This window comes from Peromyscus eremicus, chromosome 6, assembly GCF_949786415.1.
Source record: "Peromyscus eremicus chromosome 6, PerEre_H2_v1, whole genome shotgun sequence".
Lineage (NCBI taxonomy): Eukaryota > Metazoa > Chordata > Mammalia > Rodentia > Cricetidae > Peromyscus > Peromyscus eremicus.
Genome location: NC_081421.1, coordinates 105757340 through 105779463, shown reverse-complemented (window position 1 = coordinate 105779463; position 22124 = coordinate 105757340). Strand labels below are relative to the sequence as shown.

The following is a 22124-nucleotide window of genomic DNA, read 5'->3' as shown; positions in this document are numbered from 1 at the left end:
CTTATTTATGTAATTTATTCTTGTAAAGCTTCTGTTATTTGCATCTTTTCTCTTAATTGTGGGGACTCAGTGAAATTTAAGACCCTTGACTCCACCATTTACATTTCAATTGTTTAAAAGAGTTTGTTCATTGCTTTATTTGACTTCAATGTTGCAATATATGATTTAGGATTGTGGCAGTAGAAGGTGAAGGGATTCTGGTTTATTATGAAAGTAGTGGAGCTGGTGTGATAACTTGATGGGTATACTTGCCTACCACCAAGACTGATGAACTCAGTTTGATCTCCAAGACTCACACAATGGTAGATGAGAACAGAGTCCTGAAAAGTTCCTATGTGTGTGGAAAACATCCACACACATAGCTCACATGTACTAGATAAGCAAATAATAATTAAATTGATTAAAAGTTTAAAGAGAATGTTATCAAGGGACATAAAAGTGAATTAGTATAAGAAAACATTTACAAAGTCATTCTGGGTCGTGGCTAAAAGAAATTTGGACATTCTTAACGACTTTGTTACATTTATATTCATGGGCCTAAGACTGAAGAATTGAGCTATATTTCAACTTAGAGGTTTTTATTTCTACATTGACTTTCATTTGCAGATGACCTAGTATTTACTTTTCTTTTGTTGTGATTTTCATTTGTGCTGCATTATTGAGATTTTGGTTTAGAAAACTCTTCTAATGTGGATTTTTATTAAAGTCCATTGTTATTCTTGGGTGCTGAAGAGATGGCTCAGCAGTTAACAGCACTTGATGCTCTTGCAGAAGACCTTCAATAATGTATGCACTGACAAACTGTACTGTACTTCTGAAAGATCTTTGCTAATTTATACCTGGTTTATGTTGGGCTAAGTCATATGAAATAATGGTTGATGATTTTAAAACAGAGTAAAGATAACATCACTGAAATAGGTATAAGAATGCTATCTTTGTTGTATATTGGTCAGTTTTTTTCTTTTGCTTTTTTTGAGCCAGGCTCACATACTATAGCTCAGCCAGACCTGGAACTCACAACAATCATATCTCAACTTTTTTTGTTTATTTTTTATTTTTTATTTTTTTGAGACAGTGTTTCTCTGTGTAGAGAACTCCTGGAACTCACTCTGTATCCCAGGCTGGGCTCGAACTCACAGAGATCTGCCTGTCTCTGCCTTCTGAGTGCTGGGATTAAAGGCGTGCGCCACCACCGCCCAGCTATATATCAACCTTTCAAGTGCTGAGATTGTAAGTGTATGCCACTGTGCATGGCTTTCTGCCAATTTCATAGTTAAAAAGTGAAATTTAGTTGTTTTAATCTTCATTGATTTGATTATTCTTGTAGCTGTTTGTTTGATATGTTTGAGCTCTTATATGCTCATAACTGAACCTGCTTTCACTGCATCTACAAGACTTAGAAAAAATTGACTAAATATTCTTAAATATGAATAAGAAACTTCTCTCATGAAAATTTTTTACGACAGACATGCCCTAAGAGAATGAAATTTAAGTTGTAAAGTTTGGGAAGCTTTTTTTGGGAAAATGGCATTTGAAATGTCACCCAGAGGAAGCATACATTTGATGAGAATTGGAGGAGAATTTGAAACAGGAAAACTATGATCAAAGCATTTCATTGCGGCCAAACAATGGTATCACTTGAACATGAAGGAGAATCTGAAAGTCTGAAACATATTAGGCCTTTTGAATCACAGATTGAGAATATCCTTTCCATAAAATCAGTAAGGATCAGTGAAGGACCCAAGGTGGCATATAAGAAGTGCAATTTTGCATCTATTTTCAAAGCAACATTCTGTGCTATAATGTGAGAGACCCACTAGAAGGCTAATGGAGTAGACCAAAAAGACATGAGAGTGACTTATACCGGGGAAGTTGGATAAAATATAACAGATTGTGAACTGTTTCAATAATTGAGTGACTTCTTATATGATTTATTGAAATGGGAAAAAGTGTTGGAAGAAAGATAATATGTGGGATATAAGGAGGTCTTCAGACATCCAGATATGATATAAACTATGAAATTGAATACATATAGCCTGAACACAACAAAGTTTGGAATTGGGATTTTAAGTTTGTGAATCACTTGTTTGGTGAGTTTTATATCAAATATATGCATTATCTATACACATAGAAATTAAAGCAAAATTCAATAAGATAAAGAAAATTTCTAAATTCTGATATCAAAATTGAATTGCATATCTAATGAAACAGCATATTTATTTAAAGATGATACAAAATGTGATGTTCTTATTATAATTAAATAAAAATATCCACATATATACATGCATACAATGTGCTTAGAGTCACATACACTCAAGCATGTACACTGTAGAAAAAGGGCTATGGGAGAGAGGAAAAGTAAGAGCCAGAAACACAGATCAAAAACCTATAGAGAGTTAAAATGTGTACAGAGAGTAGGAATTTAGAGGATTTTCCCCCGTTGGATGTGGTAGTGTATGCCAAGAATTCCAGCACGGGGAAGACTATGGTAGGAAGATTATCAGAAGTTGAAGGTTACCATGGACTATATACTGAGATCCTGGCCAGTATGCACCACAGAGTGAAACTGTGTTACAAAGAAAGCCAGTGCATGTATGTTCACACACACACACACACACACACACACACACACACACAATTATTTTTCACTGTGACTGTGACTCTTACAATGAACTATGAAAACAGTAAATTTATATTACAGTGGTGCTGTGGAATATTTGTTTACACTGTGTAAAGATGTGTCACTGTGATTGGCTCAATAAAGAGCTGAATGGCCAATAGCTAGGCAAAAGAGAATAGGTAGGACTTTTGGGCAAAGAAAGGAACTTGCAATAAATCTAGGCACATGAGAGACACCACCAAGACACTAAAGAAATGAGACATACTATACAGAAGAGAGGTAACTGAGTTGTGTGCCAGAATGTAGATTAATAGAAACAGGTTAATTTAAGTTAAAAGAGCTAGTTGGGGAAAAGCCTAAGCTAAGACCAAGCTTTCATAATTAATAATAAGTCTCTGTGTTGTTATTTCTGAGCTGGTGGACCAAAGTAATGTCTTACTACACAGTGGGAAAGTGGATGCATCAGGATGACAGCCTGGAACGGAGTGAAGAGGATTTGGAAAGCTTTGTCCATGCTTGACAGCTTTGATTTTTTTCTTTTTGTTATGCTGTGTTCAAACTGAAGGGAAGACAAACATTTCTAGAGAAAACAGTATTTTATCTTTCTTGCATTTTGCCCTTGGGTCAGATGAGATCACCCAGAAACTGCTCACACATAGGGCAAGCACCTTGAGAGCTTTTCACTGAGTTCTGCTTGGTGCTGTGTCTTTGTCCAGTCAGATGAATGCTAGGTAAAAATCTGGAAAGAACATACTTTTCTAGTAATGATAATTTTGGTAAAAGATACTGTCTTTTTGATCCATACAATACACACCTCAAAACTAAGCATCAGAGATTCTTCAGCACTTAAGAAATGGGTGTACTGTGTGTATAGACAATGGAAGCCATGCTACTAGACACAGGTGTATTGTGTGTATAGACAATGTAAACCATGCTACTAGTTTGTTTTTTTTAAAATATGGTAATCCAGAAGCTTGAGGACTTAGAAAAATTTAAAAAAGCCTCAAAAATGAAGCTGAGTGGCATAGAATATTTGATAATGAAGTTTCCTAAGTGATTAAGACCCTTACTCCAATAGTCAGTGCTACATTATCCCAGTAATGCCTTACGTTATAGAGATAGAAGAGATAAATATATACATATGTGTGTATGTGTAAATACACAGTATTTTTCTCCACTCTACATTTTTAACTAATATTTTAATTTGCCTATATACATTGGCATGGTAACTGTGTGCCACTTGTAATCTGAAGAAAACTAGTTTTCAATATAAAACAAACAAACAAACAAACAAACAAACAAACAAACAAAAACCCACATTGTTCCTAAGTGATAAATTTAAGCCTGGATCTGGATGAGATAAATTGAGGACAATCAAGAAAATAAAGGAAGAATAAAAACAGACGCAGTATTTGGAACTGAAGAGCCTAAAATGCAATTGTTACATGCAAGTAGAGTTTCAGAAATGCAGCCAGGGAAGAGGCCCTGGAGGAAGGATGGGCCAGATAATCTGAAGAGAGGCCTGTAGGCAGAGGTCCCTAAATGAGTCCTGCTGAATAGTCTGGAAGGTCAGAGCAGTGACATGTTTCCTGTAATTGATCATAAGGTTCTTTGAATAGAAATAGGAAATCAGTTTTGAGTGGCTTAATGAGAAAATACTTGATAAGAAAAATGGAAATTTTGAATATAAGCAATGGATAAGTTGGATGCTTGTTAGATATTTTTATTTCTTCTTTTGTAAATATTCTATTTTTCTATTTTCTTTTTACATTTGAGTCATATTGGTATAATATGTTACATATTAAGGGTTTGGTTTTTGAAAGCCATGCTTATTGGAAGGTAGCTGTGTGACCAGTGCCTCAGTGGTACCTATTTACTACAGATTGTTTGGGGCATATCCTACTTACTGTTGTCAGTAATCTTGGTATCAACTAGAGTTCTCCCAATTATATAACACACCTCTGATTGTAGCCTAGTTGTGCTGACCTTACATCTAATGAATTCATCTAATGAATAAATATGCATTTATTGCTTTTATTATGTACTCATGATTAATTTTATAAGAACTGGCACTGTCAGGGCTGATGAGACAGCTTATTGGTGAGTGACTACCGAGTTCACTTCTCAGAACCAGGGGAGTTGGTGCCTCTGGCCTCTGTGGGCACCTACATGTATGTGTCACACACACACACACACACACACACACACACACTACACTTAAAAATAAAATATATCTTAAAAAATGGAATTGTAACAGAACTTTCATCATTAACTATTATAGATAATTTTTAGATACTGAAAGGATTGTTAAAGCTTTTTACAAGAGAGCAAAAGGTTTATGATATTTCCTGAAAGTAATATTCCCCAAAACATAGCTTTATTACTATTTCGTAAATAATTCAATGAAATCAAGTGATTGATCTTACATTCACTTCAGCAAATTCATCTATGGACTAAATAACGTGGCATGTATACCTGGAATAATGGTAAAGAACTGTAACTGGATAAAAGTTGGCCAAGAGTAGAGCAAAATTGGCTCAGGGCTCTCAACTCCAGCAGATAAGAAGATTTCTAGAAACATTTACAAAATCATTAAACCTGTATTATTTTTTAGCAATAATGTGAAATTTACCATACTTTAGAGTCAGCTTTTAGATCAACTCTTCTTCACTATTTTCCATTATTGTAAGTTTCTATTTGTTCAATCCATCTTGAAAGCACCCCTAAAATTTCATGAATAATTTGCATGAATTAACTATGAAACAGGAAAACTAAAGATCTCTGTCAAAAACAGAAAACAGCAAACAAGTTCATTTCTCACTTATTCGGATAAACACTATTTCTTGGTTCATTTCATCATTTCTTTCAATAATTACAAAGTTTGGTATGTGGCTGAATCTAAAGAACATAAAGTATCCTTTGCTGGGACTTTGCTTTTGAGCAGTTACATAAAACATATGAAATTATCTTCTCAAGGTTTATCAGGAAGAAAAAGTGAATTGAATTTTACAAAGTTATTTGAATACTCAACTCAAACTAGGCCATGTACCCTGTGATAATCCTTTACTATACTAAAAAAAAAAAAAAAAAAAAAAAAAAACTTCCTAGAATTTCTAACTTCATTTCAAAATACATGCCTAGAAAATGGAAGAAAATATATATTTCCTATATCTCCCTAAATCAAGTGCTGGATGCAATAACTGAACAGAAATCACATTTTATTGTATTAACTGTTCTCTTAGTAATTTTCTACCTCCTACATTCTCAACTGAAACACTGGTAACACAGAACTTGTTATGTGTTTTCATGCAACACATTAAATAAGTGCTAGATTCTAACAGTCCTGCAGGCAATCTTGGTCTAATCAAGACTACAGGCTTCACAGTTAACTACCAGGCATGGTAGCTTAGAGGCTCGGAGGGGCACTAGTCCCTACTAGACAAAAGTGGTTTGAATCTTTGCTTCTCAGCATGCTCTTGGAAAGGTTTGGCATTTTAAAGACGTGTTATAGCCCAATGTTTTATTTCAGGAGGGCAAATTTGGAGAGAACGATAGAGAAATACAACTTGGTAGTGGCCAGCGATTCTACCTTGAGTTTGGGGCCTGGGTATCAAGATGACAATGATGATAGGGAAGTGGCCTTCTAGGCAACAAAACAGGCTTTCAGGAAATTTTAATAATGTGGTAATTACCACACTTCAGTAGAAAGCTAAAACCTGTGATCTCACATTCAAGTCTTCGGTGGAGTTATTTACAGAGTGGAAATATAAAGCAATCAATTCTACTAGCACAGAGTGGGTTTCAGAGTGACACAATGCTTTTTATTGAATAAATGTGTGACCGTTACTGTCAATTGCTTATTAAGGGAGTAACCCTTTTCAAGCCTGAGTTTTCTAAGTGTCACAGGAGGCTTGCAAACATTTGCTGCAGCTAATGGGAGGCCACATGCCTAAGTCAAAGCTTATTCTCCTTCCACACTCAGGGGATCTTTTAATTTAGGTAAAGAAACAGATTGAAGCAAGTGTGCTTTCCATTCAGAATGGGATCATGTAAACCAGTTTATGTTATAATAGGATAGAGAATATTTACCATGAAACCACTGATGTTTCAGTTATATCGGGGGGAGGGGGGTTCCGCCTTTTCACATTACCATATGATGTTGATTGTCATCTACAAAAGCATTGAGCCACAAACACAGCTATCCTGGGATGCATGAAGCCTGAGGGCCACTGGTTGGACATGCCTGGTGACATATTCTTTTATTAATGAGAACTGCTTGCAGATTATTTAATTTTATGGTTATTTTTAACAAAGCATTAATTATACAGGAAACTATGCCTTCTGTGAAAAATATATTGTTAGTAATGATGTCAGCTACATGCTGCAGCACATCCATGTAACTGTAACCTGAGAAGTCATGATGCTCTTGCAATCTCAAAAGTACTAATCTTGCAAAGTTTATCTTATAATAGGGCTGCAAGCACTACAGACTCATCTCTCCCAGTCTGTGTTTGATAAGATATCGTTGTTGAAAGGGTCCATGGAGTGGCAAAACAGAATTTTAATCTGTTGCACTCTTTAATCTAAAAATTATCTCAAATAGGGTTGTCTTCACATCTATAGTTTTTAGATAAATGGTCTGCTCAAATAAGAGTACTCTTTTAAATAACCTCAAATGGTTCAAATAAAAAAGAGAATTGCAATACATGAACTGAGTATACTTCAATTTCATAACAGACTGTATGCTGTGTTTTGTTCAGAGTCAGTTTTATGATGTTTTCTATAAAATAAATGAAAAGGAATAAGTAATAAAGTCACATTATTTCAAATCATTCAATGTAATGAAATAGCTCTGCATTATCAGTTAACATTAAAGCCATCTAAGAAATGTTGACTAGATAAAACTGGAAAAATAAATTATTTCCTTCTCAGAAACCAATTTTACACACACTAGAATTTCCATCAAATAATATGTTGCCTTGTTAGCACTTCAAGAAGATTATGATCATTCTGTGGCATTATATGCCAACACCTCTTCCCCCATCACAATGTTAGAAACTCACATATGAGAAATTTGTTTAAAAAGAAGCCAGAACAAAATAGCAAAGGATGATTATGTAAACCTAAGGAAGCGTAAACTTCTGTCTCTGTGGGGCAAGGTTAATGGGGATTTTACATTTCCAAACTTTGGACTGATTTTATTCAGTCTTTGCACACACTTTTGTCCCCAGCAGAAATGCGTGCAAGAACAGAGCTGGAGGGAAAAGGGGTATATGGTATTGAAGACCTTTAAAAAGTGGGGTTTTTTTTTGCATTTGATTATTCTTGTTAGTAACATCCATCCATTGCTCCTGCAGGTTAACATTGTGGGCCTGGCATAAGAAATAGTGTGTAGCTTTACACTATTAAAACCTCTTTGTTCAGTATTTCAAGAAATCAAGTTTTTTTTCTCATTATGATAGCTGAGTGTAGTAATAATTAGCATTTATTTAGTCTTTTTGATTTTATAATGAGTTTGTTAATGTAAGAAAGCAATCTTTTCCCAGGATCTTGAGACTACTCCAATAGGCATCATGCTCATGCAAGTATCAATCACTAAGCCGAATGCAGGATCACCAGGATGTGGACTGCTCATTTTTATCATAATGTCGGATTTAAGTGTAGCCAGCTTTCACTAATGGGGACGGGTTCATCAGTGTTTTCACAAGCCTGTACATTTCCTAATGTTCTATAAGAGAAAGTAAATGCATGGGGAATTTGTAAAAACTTGAATATAATAACAAATATTTGAGGTTTAATATGCTTTTAGTTACTTAAGTATTTCAGAATTCCCATCTTAGGTGAAGAACATCTCTCTCACTCATCTCTCTGTCTGTTTGTCTATCTATCATCTACCTATCTATATTTATATATATTAAAAATCTATGAAACAATATATCTTGTTTTGTAGCCACTTATTCTTTGGGTATAATGTTTTATATATTCTGAAACTTGGTTATGCCCTTCCAGGCACACAGATCTTCTTTGGATTACTGGATGTTAAATCTCATCAGGAACATAATGGAAACCGACAAGACTTTTAGTAAGAGCTTTCTACCTCTGTTAGACTCTGGAGGGGAGGGCAGGAGTACTCGCTCTGGGGCAGGTTTGGAGAGCAGAGAATGATTAAGACCAGGACTCCAGAAAAACATGCCAGGGGGATGGGAGACTCCTTGTGCATTTTTTAGCCAGCATAGTGACTGACCAATAGAGAAAAAGAAGGAAAAATTTTTTTTTCCATGGAACACAAATTTTAAACAATAATTCCATCATTCTGGCCAATTGCCTACGTGGAATGAGAGATTTTCACAGCAGGCATCTGTCTGCTCTAGATGCCCTATACCAGGGAGATGGAGTGGAGAGGTCATGGGAGCAGAAACTGGTTCGTAGTTCCTTTACCTTTAAAGGGCCCTTGGGTCATCATTTCTTTCGTAGCCATACCGACTGCTTGTCCCATTTTGCTCCCCTCGCCCTCGCCCGCCTCCCCCCCACTCTCCTGCCTTCCTCCCCTCACCTGTCCACTGCAATGGCTGTCATAGAATAGATGCTGGCAAACACCGCTGTGATGGGAAAGAAGTTCTGGAAGCGGCAGTAGTTGGCGCCAAAGTACCACTCGCTGTGAAGAGCATAGATGAAATTGACCAAGGTGTTGAAGGCGGCCATGGAGGCGTCGGAGAAAGCCAGGTTTACCAGAAAATAGTTGGTGACGGTCCTCATGCGCTTGTGGGCCAGGATGATCCAGATAACGATGAGGTTTCCAAAGACTGCCACAGCCACCACCAAGCCATAAGCCAGCGACCAGAGTGCGATCCGCCAGGACGGCTGCACGAACTGGTTCGTGAGGTTGGCCCGGGCCTGGGAAGGTGCCTGGGATGTCATCTGTAGTCCCACCGCCGAGGAGAAGTTGCCAGCCTGGAGCGCAAGCCACTCAGTGACCCCCGATGCAGCGCTCAGGTTCTCTGCGTGGGTCCCCACTCCTGTCGCCCCGTCGGTCCAGCTCTCGGCGGTGGGGACTGAGGCCATGGCTGGTGTCGGCAGCCCGGGACCTGCCGCACTCCCGCTGCCAGCTGGAGCCCGCTCCCCTGAAGTTCTCCAACCCCTGGGCACGGTGGTCTTGGGTACTGCCTGGTAGCGGGTAGGGAAGGTACCTGCTCTTGAGATACTGTGATGGGGCAGAGGATGTGGAGCAGAGCCACACTTAGTCCTGGGAGTTTGCTGCTCCGCGGGGCAGGAAAGAACCAGAGACTGTTCTCCTTTGGGTCCTGCCAGGGAGGAGCTCCCAGGCAGCAGCTGGAGAGCTGAGATCTGCACTGAAGGCGTGCTTTATAGTCTTCAGGAGTCCCCAGCCTCCGTGACGTCGCGGGTCGCAAGATTGACGAACATCCCCCACCTCCACCCGCCTCCCTGCAAGCTCCGCTCCTGGCTCTCCGCTTCTCCAGCCCACACTCTGGGTTTCATTCATTCCGCTCCTCTCCAGGCAGCTGCCCGCTGATAGCACAGGAAAGACATGCTTTTCCCCCAGAATGAAATCTTTCCGATACTGTCTTCCCTCTTTTAGAGTTTTCCCTGTCAGAGTTTTTCACTGAGATTCACTGTCCTGAAACAATTAATAGTTCTCCAGTGAGTAGAAGGCAAGATGACAGGTAAATGTGAGGGGACTGCGCAGGAATTCAGCCATCAGCAGGCAGTGAATACAACAAATTACTCTGTGTCTTTGGCTTCGGGATTTAATTCAGCATTTGAATGCTGTTTATATTTTCAATCTGAGATTCCTTCTCTTGCTCCCACTTTCAAGTGTCGACCATTTCCTTTCTTTTCCCAACGCTTGTTACTGGAAATCTGTCCCCTCTGCTCTGTTCCCCTCAGATGGACACTGCACCCCCTCCTGGAGGATTCTTCTCAGATTAGAATGTCCCAGCACTCAGAATGTAAGCCAGGAAAGTAAATGTTCTTAAACAAATGGATGCAGTGTAGATCTCTTTCCCCCACGCCCTGGTCAAATGCACCCACTGGAAATGTGAGTGTGTGCATCTGGGCTTATGTGGCTCCAGAAGTCTGTGCTCAGGCTTACATTACTTTCCAAGCAGACCTGCTGGCCTGACTTCTGAGCGAGGGGAGTGAGTGAGAGTGCTTTGCGGAGTGGGAGCCACAGGCAGTGTGTCTGAAGTTATGCAGACATCACACACAGTTTTTCAGGAGGTTCCAAGGCAAAACTCCCTTGATTAATCTCTGGGCAGGTGTACAAGGATTTAGGGATAAACATATTCTTAAGTTTCCATATACTTAACTTTGAAACTCAGTTTCCAATGTGTACACTGAAAATCATTTATCTAATTGACTTTTGGGTGTGTGGAGCTTCAGCAGGCGTCCTTCAGCAACACAGGGTAGAAGGAAGACTTGAATCCATGTTAATGTCCTTTGTAATCACCATGCATCGCATCTCAAAGTTTTCAGGGGAAACGGACTGAGAAAAAGCAGAGTCAATGGAAGCTGGCTTGTGACTTGGAGACACTCTGCATTTTTACACGTTTTCAAAAGCTGGGTGTGATTACTGCACCAACGGACAACTGGTAGTGAAACATAATTAAAAGGGTGATGCTAAAAATAGATTTAGGCGCCCTAATAACCATCATATTAACAAAACCCTCTTTCCAAACAAATGCATGTGGGGCAGGATAGTTACCAGGTATTATTATTTCTTCCCAGAGTTCCATAAAAACATGTAATAAATTATAGGTAAGGCTATTTTTTGTTGTTTTTGCTCTTTTGGGGGGCCCGCCACCGAACTCAAATAAATCACACACAGAGGCTTATTCTTAATTATAAATGCCTGGCCTTAGCTTGGTTTGTTTTTAGTCAGCTTTTCTTACATTACTCCGTCTACACTTTACCTCTGGGCTTTTACCTTTTCTTAGTTCTGTATATCTTACTTTCACTCTTACTCCGTGGCTGACTCTGTGGCTGGGTGACTGGCCCCTGGCAACCTTCTCTCCTTCTTCTCTTGCTCTTTCTTCTTTTGCTCTTTGTCTCCTTCTATTTATTCTCTCTGCCTGCCAGCCCCACCTATCCTTTCTCCTGCCTCACTATTGACTGTTCAGCTCTTTATTAGACCATCAGGTGATTTAGATAGGCAGAGTAACACAGCTTCACAGAGTTAAACAAATGCAACATAAAAGAATGCAACACAGCTTTGCATCACTAAACAAATGTTCCACGGCATAAACAAATGTAATACACCTTAAAATAATATTTCACAACAATTATTAAAGATTTAATAACTACCTGCTTAATAGAATTAGAAGTAAATAAAAGGAAAAGGATTTAAAAGAGTTCCTTTCCTTCCTCAAAAGGAGTGATTCAGATCATGACTTCTTTATAGCTCTCCTTTCTCACTGCATCTCAACAGGTAATTGTTTGTTGTATTTATTGGGTAAGATTGACTGTACTTCCTCCCACATGCCATGACAGGTACTGGGAGTGGAGCATGAAGGCAGGCAGCTATGATGGCACCTGTACTCTAGCAGTTCATTTTCCCCTAAGACAGGCAAAGGAAGACACAGAAAGATATTGGAATGTTTAACAATATGGAAGGTGCTAAAACCACAGGTCTTCTTAGGATTCTTTCAATTTATCTTAGTATATTAGTTTGTGAGGATGGAACAAGTTCTTGAAGTACAGAATGACATAGATGTATGGCGCCCAATGTGTTGGCAAGAGTTTCCACCTAAAACCTGAGAAAAAGGTTCTAAAATGGAGCTAAAAACAGTTCCTAGTTGTTTCTCTCAAGTTAGTGGCAGCCTGCGTGTTTGAGCTACTATGGCGGGTTCCTGGCATGTGCGCTCGACCTGCAGTATGGCGGGAATGAGGCCTCTGCAAGTGGCACATTAAGCTGTGTGGTGTATTTAGCCTTTGCTAGTACAAAAAAAAAAAAAAAAAAAAAAAAAAAGAGGCTTCTGGGCTACACGCTGCTTTAATAGAAGCATAGACCCACTATTTCTGAGAGTTGATGGCTCCCAGAGCTGGTGAAAAATGTACCACCGCCATGTTGGGAAGCTGAAGTGGGCGGAGCCAGCAGCCATAGTGCCAGCACCATTTCAGGCTTAGAAGGCTGCAGTTTAAAGTAATAGGCTCAAGCTAATATAAAAAAATAAGCCACATAAAGATGGCTATCACACAGAGAATCTGGATTATGTTCTCTTTGATATTCATAACTGAAGAAAAACATTTGATTACAAAAGCTGTTGAGTTATGCCAAAATGTATATTTTAAAGGTACCTTGACTTCAAAATTTGGATGTAAGGATATGTTGCTTTGGAAAGGAGGCTCTGCTTTTGTTTCCACAGAAAGCCAGAGGCTATGGATTTGTTCCAGATTAAGATACATCAGGTTTGACCAGCCAAGACCACCTGAAAGGTCTCTGATGACACCATGGCCCAGATGATCCAACATCCAGAACCATTTCAAGGCAACTGGCTCAGACGATACACCCTCATGGACTACTCCATAATCCTAAAATATTCTTTGTGTCCCCATAAGATACAGCACCCCCCTCCAGCAGGAAGTAGTAAGAGAAGCTATGCCCAAATTTCCAAATAAACCAAGCTGACTTTGGAGACGTGTAAAGGTTAAAACCTTCCTTTTTAAGAAAAGAAAAGGGGAAGTGCTGTGGGATGGTCTGTATGTCAAATGTGTTGCTGATTGGTCAATAAATAAATCACTGATTGGCCAGTGGCCAGGCAGGAAGTATAGGCGGGACTAACAGAGAGGAGAATTGAGAGAACAGGAAGCTGGGTGAGGGAGACACTGCCAGCTGCCACCATGACAAGCTGCATGTGAAGATCCCGGTAAGCCACGAGTCATGTGGCAAGGTATAGATTTATGGAAATGGATTAATTTAAGCTGTAAGAACAGTTAGCAAGAAGCCTGCCACAGCTATACAGGTTGTAACCAATATAAGTCTCTGTGCTTACTTGGTTGGGTCTGAGCAGCGGTGGGACTGGCGAGTGACAAAGATTTGTCCTGACTGTGGGCAAGGCAGGAAAACTCAAGCTACAGATGTATATGTACATATATACATACATTTGAAAAGTAAAGCTTATGAGATAGTAGCTAAGGATGATTTCCTGATTAAGGGATTTTGGAGAACAGTTGGTCCATATAGTCAGATTCAGAGTCCTTCTGTTATCTGAACCCACTCACAAGGTTTTATATAATGTTCTTCCTTCTCTTTGTATTATCATAAGAACTTCAAAAGTCATAGCCTTTAAAGAATGAATAGAAACACAAGGTAAGTAGTAGAACATCAGAAGCAAACTCTTTGAACAGGACCTGGAATTTAAAAACTTTGAGTATGTGTGCATGACTAGTGGGTACCGCATACCACGACAAGATGTGTGTATGTTGGAAAATATAGCCAGGGTGGGAGACAGCTTGGCTTGAAATGTTGATAGGTTTTACATGTTAGCAAACTAAAATTGTTTAATTACATAAGTAGAATAAACTTTTTTATCACTTATGTCAATATTTATTACTTACTGCTACTGGTCAAGAAACGCCTGTGCATACTATTATGCGGTATTATATCTAGATTATATTTCTACTCCACTTTATTTGCTAGCCACGTTTTTGCCTGGAATAGACTATGGAAATGGGCTCTAGCTGTTTAACCACATATGAAAGAGAATGGGCACTTGTCACGTGTTATTGATATGTGAATTTTTATTTTAGCAGGCCTTCCCAAAATAAGCATAATAAGATGGTATTTCAGGTAATGCTACTGTCTAATGCTTTCTAGACTTCTGTTTGGAAAGGAGAATCTTTCTAAATTCTAGATTCATGTCTCTCTCAATAACCTTCTGTTTGACAACTTTTGCATAAAACTCCTTTTTGGTATATTCAGTTTATTGCCACCTTGTTAAAATAATTTTCTTTTTTAAATTCTTTTTCCTTTATTAAGAATTTATTTATTCATTTACATACCAACAACAGATTCCCCCTCCTTCACCCTCCCACTCTCCTCCAGTCTTCCTCTCCCATCGTACCCCCCATCCCCTCCTCTAAAAAGGTAAGGCCCCCCATGGGGAGTCAGCAAAGCCTGGTACATTCAGTTGAGGCAGCTCCAAGCCCCTCCCCCTACATCAAGGCTATGCAAGGTGTCCTATCATAGGTAACGGGCTCCAAAAAGCCAGTTCATGCACCAGGGATGGATCCTGATCACTGCCAGGGGGCCCTCAAACAGAACAAGCTACACAGCTGTCTTGCTTGTGCAGAGGGCCTAGTCCAGTTCCATAGAGGCTCCACAGCTGTTGCTCTAAATTTCATGAGTTGCCACTAGCTTGGTTCGGTTGTCTCAAGATCTTGGTGCCCCTTGCTCATAGAATCCCTCTTTCCTCTCTTCAACTGGATACCCAGAGCTCGGCCTGGTGCTTGGCTGTGGATCTCTGCATCTGCTTCCATTAGTTACTGGATGAAGGGTCTATGATGACAGTTAGGGTAGTCACCAATCTGATTACTTGAGTAGAGCAGTTCAGGCACTCTATCCACTGTTGCTAGTAGCCTATGGTGGGGTCATCCTTGTGGATTCCTGGGAACTTCCCTAGCACCCTGTTTCTCCCTATCCCCATGATGTCTCCCTCTATCAAGATAGCTCTTTCATTGCTCTCCTACTCTGTCCCTGTTCCAGCTCGACCATCCCATTCCCTTATGTTCTCATCCCCTGTCCCCTACCCTCTATTGCCCGACCTTGCCCCCAGTTTACTCAGGAGATCTCATCTATTTCCCCTTCCCAGGGTGATCCATGTATCCCTCTTATGGTCCTCCTTGTTTCCTAGCTTCTCTGGAGCTGTGGGTTGTAGTCTGGTTATCCTTTGCTTTACATCTAGTATTCACTTTTGAGTGAGTACATACCATGTTTGTCTTTCTGAGTCTGAGTTACCTCTCTCAGGATGATGTTTTTTAGTGTCATCCATTTGTCTGCAAATTTCATGATGTCATTCTTTTTTACTGCTGAGTAGTACTCCATTGTGTATATGTATCACATTTTCTTCCTTTCTTCCTACCTTCCTTCCTTCCTTCCTTCCTTCCTTCCTTCCTTCCTTCCTTCCTTCCTTCCTTTCTTTTTTTTGAGACAGGGTTTGTCTGTGTAGCTTTGGCACCTTTTCCTGGAACTCACTCTGTAGCCCAGGCTGGTCTTGAAGTCACAGAGATCCACCTGCCTCTGCCTCCTGAGTGCTGGGATTAAAGGCATGTGCCACCACCACCCAACTCCACATTTTCTTTATCCATTTTTCAGTTGAGGGGTATCTAGGTTGTTTCCAGGTTCTGGTTATTACAAATAATGCTGCTATGAATATAGTTGAGCAAGTGTCCTTGTGGTATTATTGAGCAGTCCTTGGGAATATGCCTAAGAGTTGTATCATTGAGTCTTTAGGTAGATTGATCCCAATTTTCTGAAAAAACTGCCATACTGATTTCCCAAGTGACTGTACAAGCTTGCATTCCTACCAACAGTGGAGAATTGTTCCCCTTGCTCCACATCCTCTCCAACATAAGCTGTGCCATTGTGACAGGTGTAAGATAATGTCTCAGAGTCATTTTAATTTGCATTTCCCTGATGACTAAGAATGTTAATTCCTTAAATGTCTTTCGGGCATTTAAGATTCTTCTGTTGAGAATTCTCTGTTAAGCTCTGTAGCTCATTTCTTAATTGGATTGTTTGGTATTTTGGTATCTATTTTCTTGAGTTCTTTATATATTTTGGAGTTCAGCACTCTGTCAGATGAGGGGTTGGTGAAGATCTTTTTCTATTCTGTAGGCTGTCGTTTTGTCTTATTAACTATGTCCTTTGCCTTACAGAAGCTTCTCAGTTTCATGAGGTCCCATTTAATAATTGTTGCTCTCAGTGTCTGTGATACTAGTGTTATATTTAGGAAGTGGTCTCCTGTGTCCATATATTCATTCAAGGCTACTTCCTACTTTCTACCAGGTTCAGTGTAACTGGATTTATGTTGAGGTCTTTGATCCAATTGGACTTGAGTTTTGAGCATGGCGATAGATATGGATCTGTTTGCAATCTTCTACATGTTGATATCCAATTATGCCAGCGTCATTTGTTAAAGATGCTTTCTTTTTTTCCATTGTATAGTTTTGGCTTCTTTGTCAAAAATCACATGTTCATAGGTGTGTGGATTAATGTCAGGGTCTTTAATTCAATTCCATTGGTCCATGTGTCGGTTTTTCTTACAATATCAAGCTGTTTTTATTACTATAGCTCTATAGTAGAGCTTGAGGTCAGGGATGGTGATGCCTCCAGAAGTTGCTTTATTGCACAGCATTGTTTTAGTTATCCTGGGTTTTTTGTTTTTCCATATGAAGTTGAGTATTTTTCCTTTGAGGTATGTGAGAATTGTGGTGGGATTTTGATGGGTATTGCATTGAATCTATAGATTGCTTTTGGTAAGATTTCCCTTTTTATTATGTTAGTTCTACCTATTTATGAGCATGGGAGATTTTTCCATTTTTCTCATATCTTCTTCAATTTCTTTCTTCAGAGACTTAAAGTTCTTGTCATACAGGTCTTTCACTCACTTAGTTAGAGTTACCCCAAGGTATTTTATATTATTTATGGCTATAGTACAGGGCGATAGTTTTCCAATTTCTTTCTTGGCCTGTTTTTTGTATATAGGAGAGCTACTCATTTTTTTTTTAGTTAATCTTGTATCCTGCCACAGTACTGAAGGTGTTTATCAGCTGTAGGAGGAGTTCCCTGGTAGAATTTTTGGGGTCACTTATGTATACTATCATATCTTCTGCAAATAGCAAAAGTTTGACTTCTTCCTTTCCAGTTTGTATCCCATTGATCTCCTTTTGTTGTCTTACTGCTCTAGCTAGAACTTCAAGTACTATATTGAATAAGTATGGGGAGAGTGGACAGCCTTTTCTTGTTCCTGATCTTAGTGGAATCGCTTTGGGTTTTTCTCCATTTAATTTGATGTTGGCTTTCAGCTTGCTGTAAATTGCCTTTATTGTGTTTAGGTATGTTCCTTGTATTCCTGATCTCTCCAAGACCTTTATCAGGAAGGGGTGTTGTGATGGGTGTTGTCGTTTTTATATACTGTGAATATGTGTTGCTCTGATTGGTTGATAAATAAAGTTGTTTGGCCAATGGTGAGGCAGAATAAGGTTAGGCAGGACATTCTAACTAGATAGAGAGGAAGAAAGAAAGACAGCTAAGGAGACACTGCTAACCACTGCCAGAAGAAGCAAGATGTAAAGATACTGGTAAGCCACAAGCCATGTGGCAAAGTATAGATTTATAGAAATAGGTTAATTTCAGTTATAAGAGCTAGCTACCAAGAAGCCTGCCATGGCCATAGTTTAAAAATAATATAAGCCTGTGTGTGTGTGTGTTTATTTGGGTCCAAGTCGCTGTGGGACCTTGAGGCCATGGGAGCCAGGCCGGACTAGAGAAAACTTACGGTTACAGTGTTGGATTAAAAAAGTTGAAGGCTTTTTCAGCATCTAATGAGATGATCATGTGTTTTTTTCTTTCAGTTTGTTTATATTGTGGATTACATTGACAGATTTTTGTATGTTGAGCCATTCATGCATCAGTGGGATGAAGCCTACTTGATCATGATGGAGGATTTTTTTTTGATGCATTCTTGGATTCAGTTTGCCAGTATTTTATTGAGTATTTTTGCATTAATGTTCATGACGGAGATTTGTCTGTAATTCTCTTTCTTTGTTGCATCTTTGTGTGGTTTGGGTATCAGGGCAACTATAGCCTCATAAGAAGAGTTTGGCAATGTTCCTTCTGTTTCTACTGTGTAGAAAAATTTGAAGAGTATTGGTATTAGCTCTTCTTTGAAATTCTAGTAGAATTCTGTGCTGAAACCATGTGATTCTGGGCTTTTTTTTAGTTGGGAGACTTTTAATGGCTGTTTCTATTTCCTGAGGAATTATAGGTCTATTTAAATTGTTTATCTGGTCTTGATTTAATTTTGGTATGTGGTACCTATCTGGAAAATCGTTCATTTCTTTTAGATTATCCAATTTTTTATAGTATAGATTTTTGAAGTATGATCTGATGATTCTCTGGATTTCCTCAATTGTCTGTTTTTATGTCTCCCTTTTCATTTCTGATTTTGTTAATTTAGATTTTTGTCTTTACCTTTTGGTTAGTTTGAATAAGGGTTTGTCTGTCTTGTTGATTTTGTCAAAGAAGCAATTCTTTGTTTCATTGATTCTTTGTATTGTTCTCTTTGTTTCTATTTTATTGATTTCAGCCTTTGACTATTTCCTGTTATCTACTCCTCCCGAGGTGAATTTGCTTCTTCTTGTTCTAGAGCTTTCAGGTGTGTTGTTAAGTCACTGGTGTGAGATTTCTCCAACTTCTTTATGTAGGTATTTAGTGCTATGAATTTTCCTCTAAGTACTACTTTCATAGTGTCCCATAAATTTGGGTATGTTGTACATTCATTTTCATTGATTTCTAGGAAGTCTTTAATTTCTTCCTTTATTTCTTCCTTGACCCATTGGTGATTCAGTTGAGCATTATTCATTTTCCATGAGATTGCAGGCTTTCTGTAATTTTTGTTGTTGTTGAATTCTAACTTTAAGCAATAGTGATATGATAAAATACAGGAGACTATTCCAATTTTTTTTATATCTGTTGAGATTTCCTTTGTGACTGAGTACATGGTCAGTTTTAGAGAAGGTTCCATGGGATGCTGAGAAGGTATGTTCTTTTTTGTAGGGTGGAATGTTCTGTAGATATCTATTAAGTCCACTTGAGTCATAATATTGGTTAGATCCCTTATTTCTCTGTTATGTTTCTGTCTGGTGGACCTGTCCAGTGGTGAGAGAGGGGTGTTGAAATCTCCCATTATTAGTGTGTGGGTTTTGATATGCAGTTTGAGCTTTAGTAATGTTTCTTTTACACATGTGGGTGCCCAAATAGGGGCATAAATGTTCAGAACTGAGAATTCATCTTGATGGATTTTTGCTATGATGAATATGTAATGCCCTTCCCAATCTCTTTTGATTGATTTTAGTTTGAAGTTTATTTTGTTAGAAATTAGGGTAACTACACCAGCTTGCTCCTTAAGTCCATTTGATTGAAAAGTCTTTTCCCAGCCTTTTACTCTGTGTAAAAGTAGTGTCTGTTTTTAAAGTTAAGGTGTGTTTCTTGTATGCAGCAGAAGGGTGAATCCTGTTTTTGTATCCATTCTGTTACTCTGTGTCTTTTTATAGGCAAATGGAGTCCATTGACATCAAGGGATATTAATGACCAGTGATTGTTAATTCCTGTTGTTTTTTTTTTTGTGCTAGTTCATGTGTACTTCCCTTTTTGGGATTTGCTGCTGTGGGATTATCTATTGCCTGTGTTTTCATGGGTACATCTAACTTCCTTAGGTTGGATTTTTCCTTCTTATGCTTTATGTAGGGCTGGATTTGTGGATAGGTATTGTTTATATCTGGTTTTGTCTTGGAATATCTTGTGTACTCTGTCTATGGTGATTGAAAGTTTTGCTAAGTATTGTAGTCTGGGCTGGCATCCATGGTCTCTTAGTGTCTGGCTTTCAGAGTCTCCATTGAGAAGTCAGGTATTATTCTGATGGGTCTGCCTTTATAAGTCATACCCATCTTGGCCTTTTTCCTTTGCAGCTCTTAATATTCTTTCTTCATTCTGTATGTTTAGTAGTTTGATTATTATGTGGTGAGGGGACTTTTTGGTGATTTAGTCTATTTTTATGTTCTGTAAGCTTCTTGTATCTTCATAGACATTTCCTTCTTTAGGTTTGGGAAGTTTTCTATGATTTTGTTGAATATATTTTCTGGTGCCTACATAGAGCCTTCACTTCTATGGACTGTTGTCCAGTTCATGGTACTGGAAAATACTCTGTAAGCTACCAAAGGAAAAATGCTAACATCAACACAGTTACCCTTCAGTGTGCATGGTAAGCTGCCTGCCAGACATGCTGGTTCAATAGTGGCACAAATACTGTGGGAATAACAAACCAATGCTTACTTAGATTTAAGGACCAGTTAATGAGATAGAATCCATACCTAATGCTACTTGGGTAGCCAAGAACCCTGAGACTAGATGGGCTAGGGACCTAGGGTAAAACTAAATACTGTTGTTCTGCTAAAGGAGCATAGCATTAAAATGACTCCAAATAACATCCTGCTGTACTCACAGAGAAGTACCTCGCTCAGCCATCATCAGAGAAGCTTCCTCCTGCAGTAGATGGAAACAAAAACAGAGACCCACAACTGAACAATGTGCAGAGAGTGAGAGATGGAATGTTCAGCTCGAAATGGGTTGTCTCCATCAATCCCTCCCCTCAGGGTTCAGGCAACTCTGCAGAAAAGGAGGCAGAAAAAGTGTAAGCATTAGAAGAAATGGAGGGCATCAAGGAATCTCGACATTCTAGACACAAAAGAGCTGGCACATATATGAACTCACAGAGACTGAGGCAGTATGCACAGGGCCTGAATGGGTCTGTCAGATGGGGTTCTAGGGCTGAGATGAAAAGTGGATACACCCACCCACCTCTATCCAAAAAGTTATCTCCGATTGACAACCACTTGTAAATGAAAAATTAGTTTCCTCCAAGGCAGTCTCACTGGGGGAACAAACCATTTTTCAGCAAAGGCCCAAGTCCAGTAGTAGATGGCCAACTTTAAATGAACTCAGTGGCATCTCTGGAGGTTCTTTGTATCACAATGTTAAGTCAGGGTATTTTTTAAAAACCCCACAGGTCCTTTGTGTATGTATTATGGCTTCTTGTTTTATGTTTTTATGGGATTCCTATGTGGTGCAAATGTATGTGTTACTGTGTCTATATGTGTTTCTAGTGTTTTTTCCCTTAGGCTCTTTTTCTTCTGTTTGTTTTGTCCTATTTTAATTTGTTTGTTTTGTTTTATCTTATTTTTCATTTATTATTATTTCTTAGATGCCTGTTTGTTTTCTAAGAAGAAACAGAAAGGGAAAGGGAAAGGGTGTGGATCTGGATGAGATAGTAACTGGGAGGAGTTGGTGGAGGGGAACAATAATTAGAATATATTATAGGAAAGAAAGCTTATTTTCAATAAAAGGAAAAGTAACTTTTGTCTATACGAGTCTCTCTACCTATGCTAATACTAGGTTCTTAATGATAAACTTTACATGTTCCTTGAGTCTTCTCTTCTATCTTCCTTTTGTGTCTAGCCAATGTTGCTGTCTCCATTTTATTTAACACAATCGCTCTCATCCAAGAATTTTAACACTTACATATAATTTTTTTCATCTTGGCCACTTCTGTCCATCTAAGATCTATTGATTTTTTTTTTACTACATTTTGCTGCATCAATTTTTCTCTATTAAACACTTCATTCTTCATTGTCCTTTCTCTTTACTTTTGAAACATAACAATTTTTACTCACGTAGAAACTTTTTGAACACATCTTCTTTTAGCAATTA

The 22124-nt window shown here is 38.7% G+C and overlaps 1 protein-coding gene across 1 annotated transcript in view; it reads right to left on the bottom strand.

Annotated features, from left to right (window-relative positions):
• Tacr3 (tachykinin receptor 3) overlaps window positions 1-9682 on the bottom strand; it is a 75403-nt gene extending 65721 nt beyond the window's left edge. Inside the window, exon 1 of the mRNA XM_059266620.1 lies at window positions 9174-9682. Coding sequence (XP_059122603.1) covers window positions 9174-9682 — 509 coding nt within the window. The remainder of the gene's footprint in view (window positions 1-9173) is intronic.
• Window positions 9683-22124: the final 12442 nt, after the last annotated feature.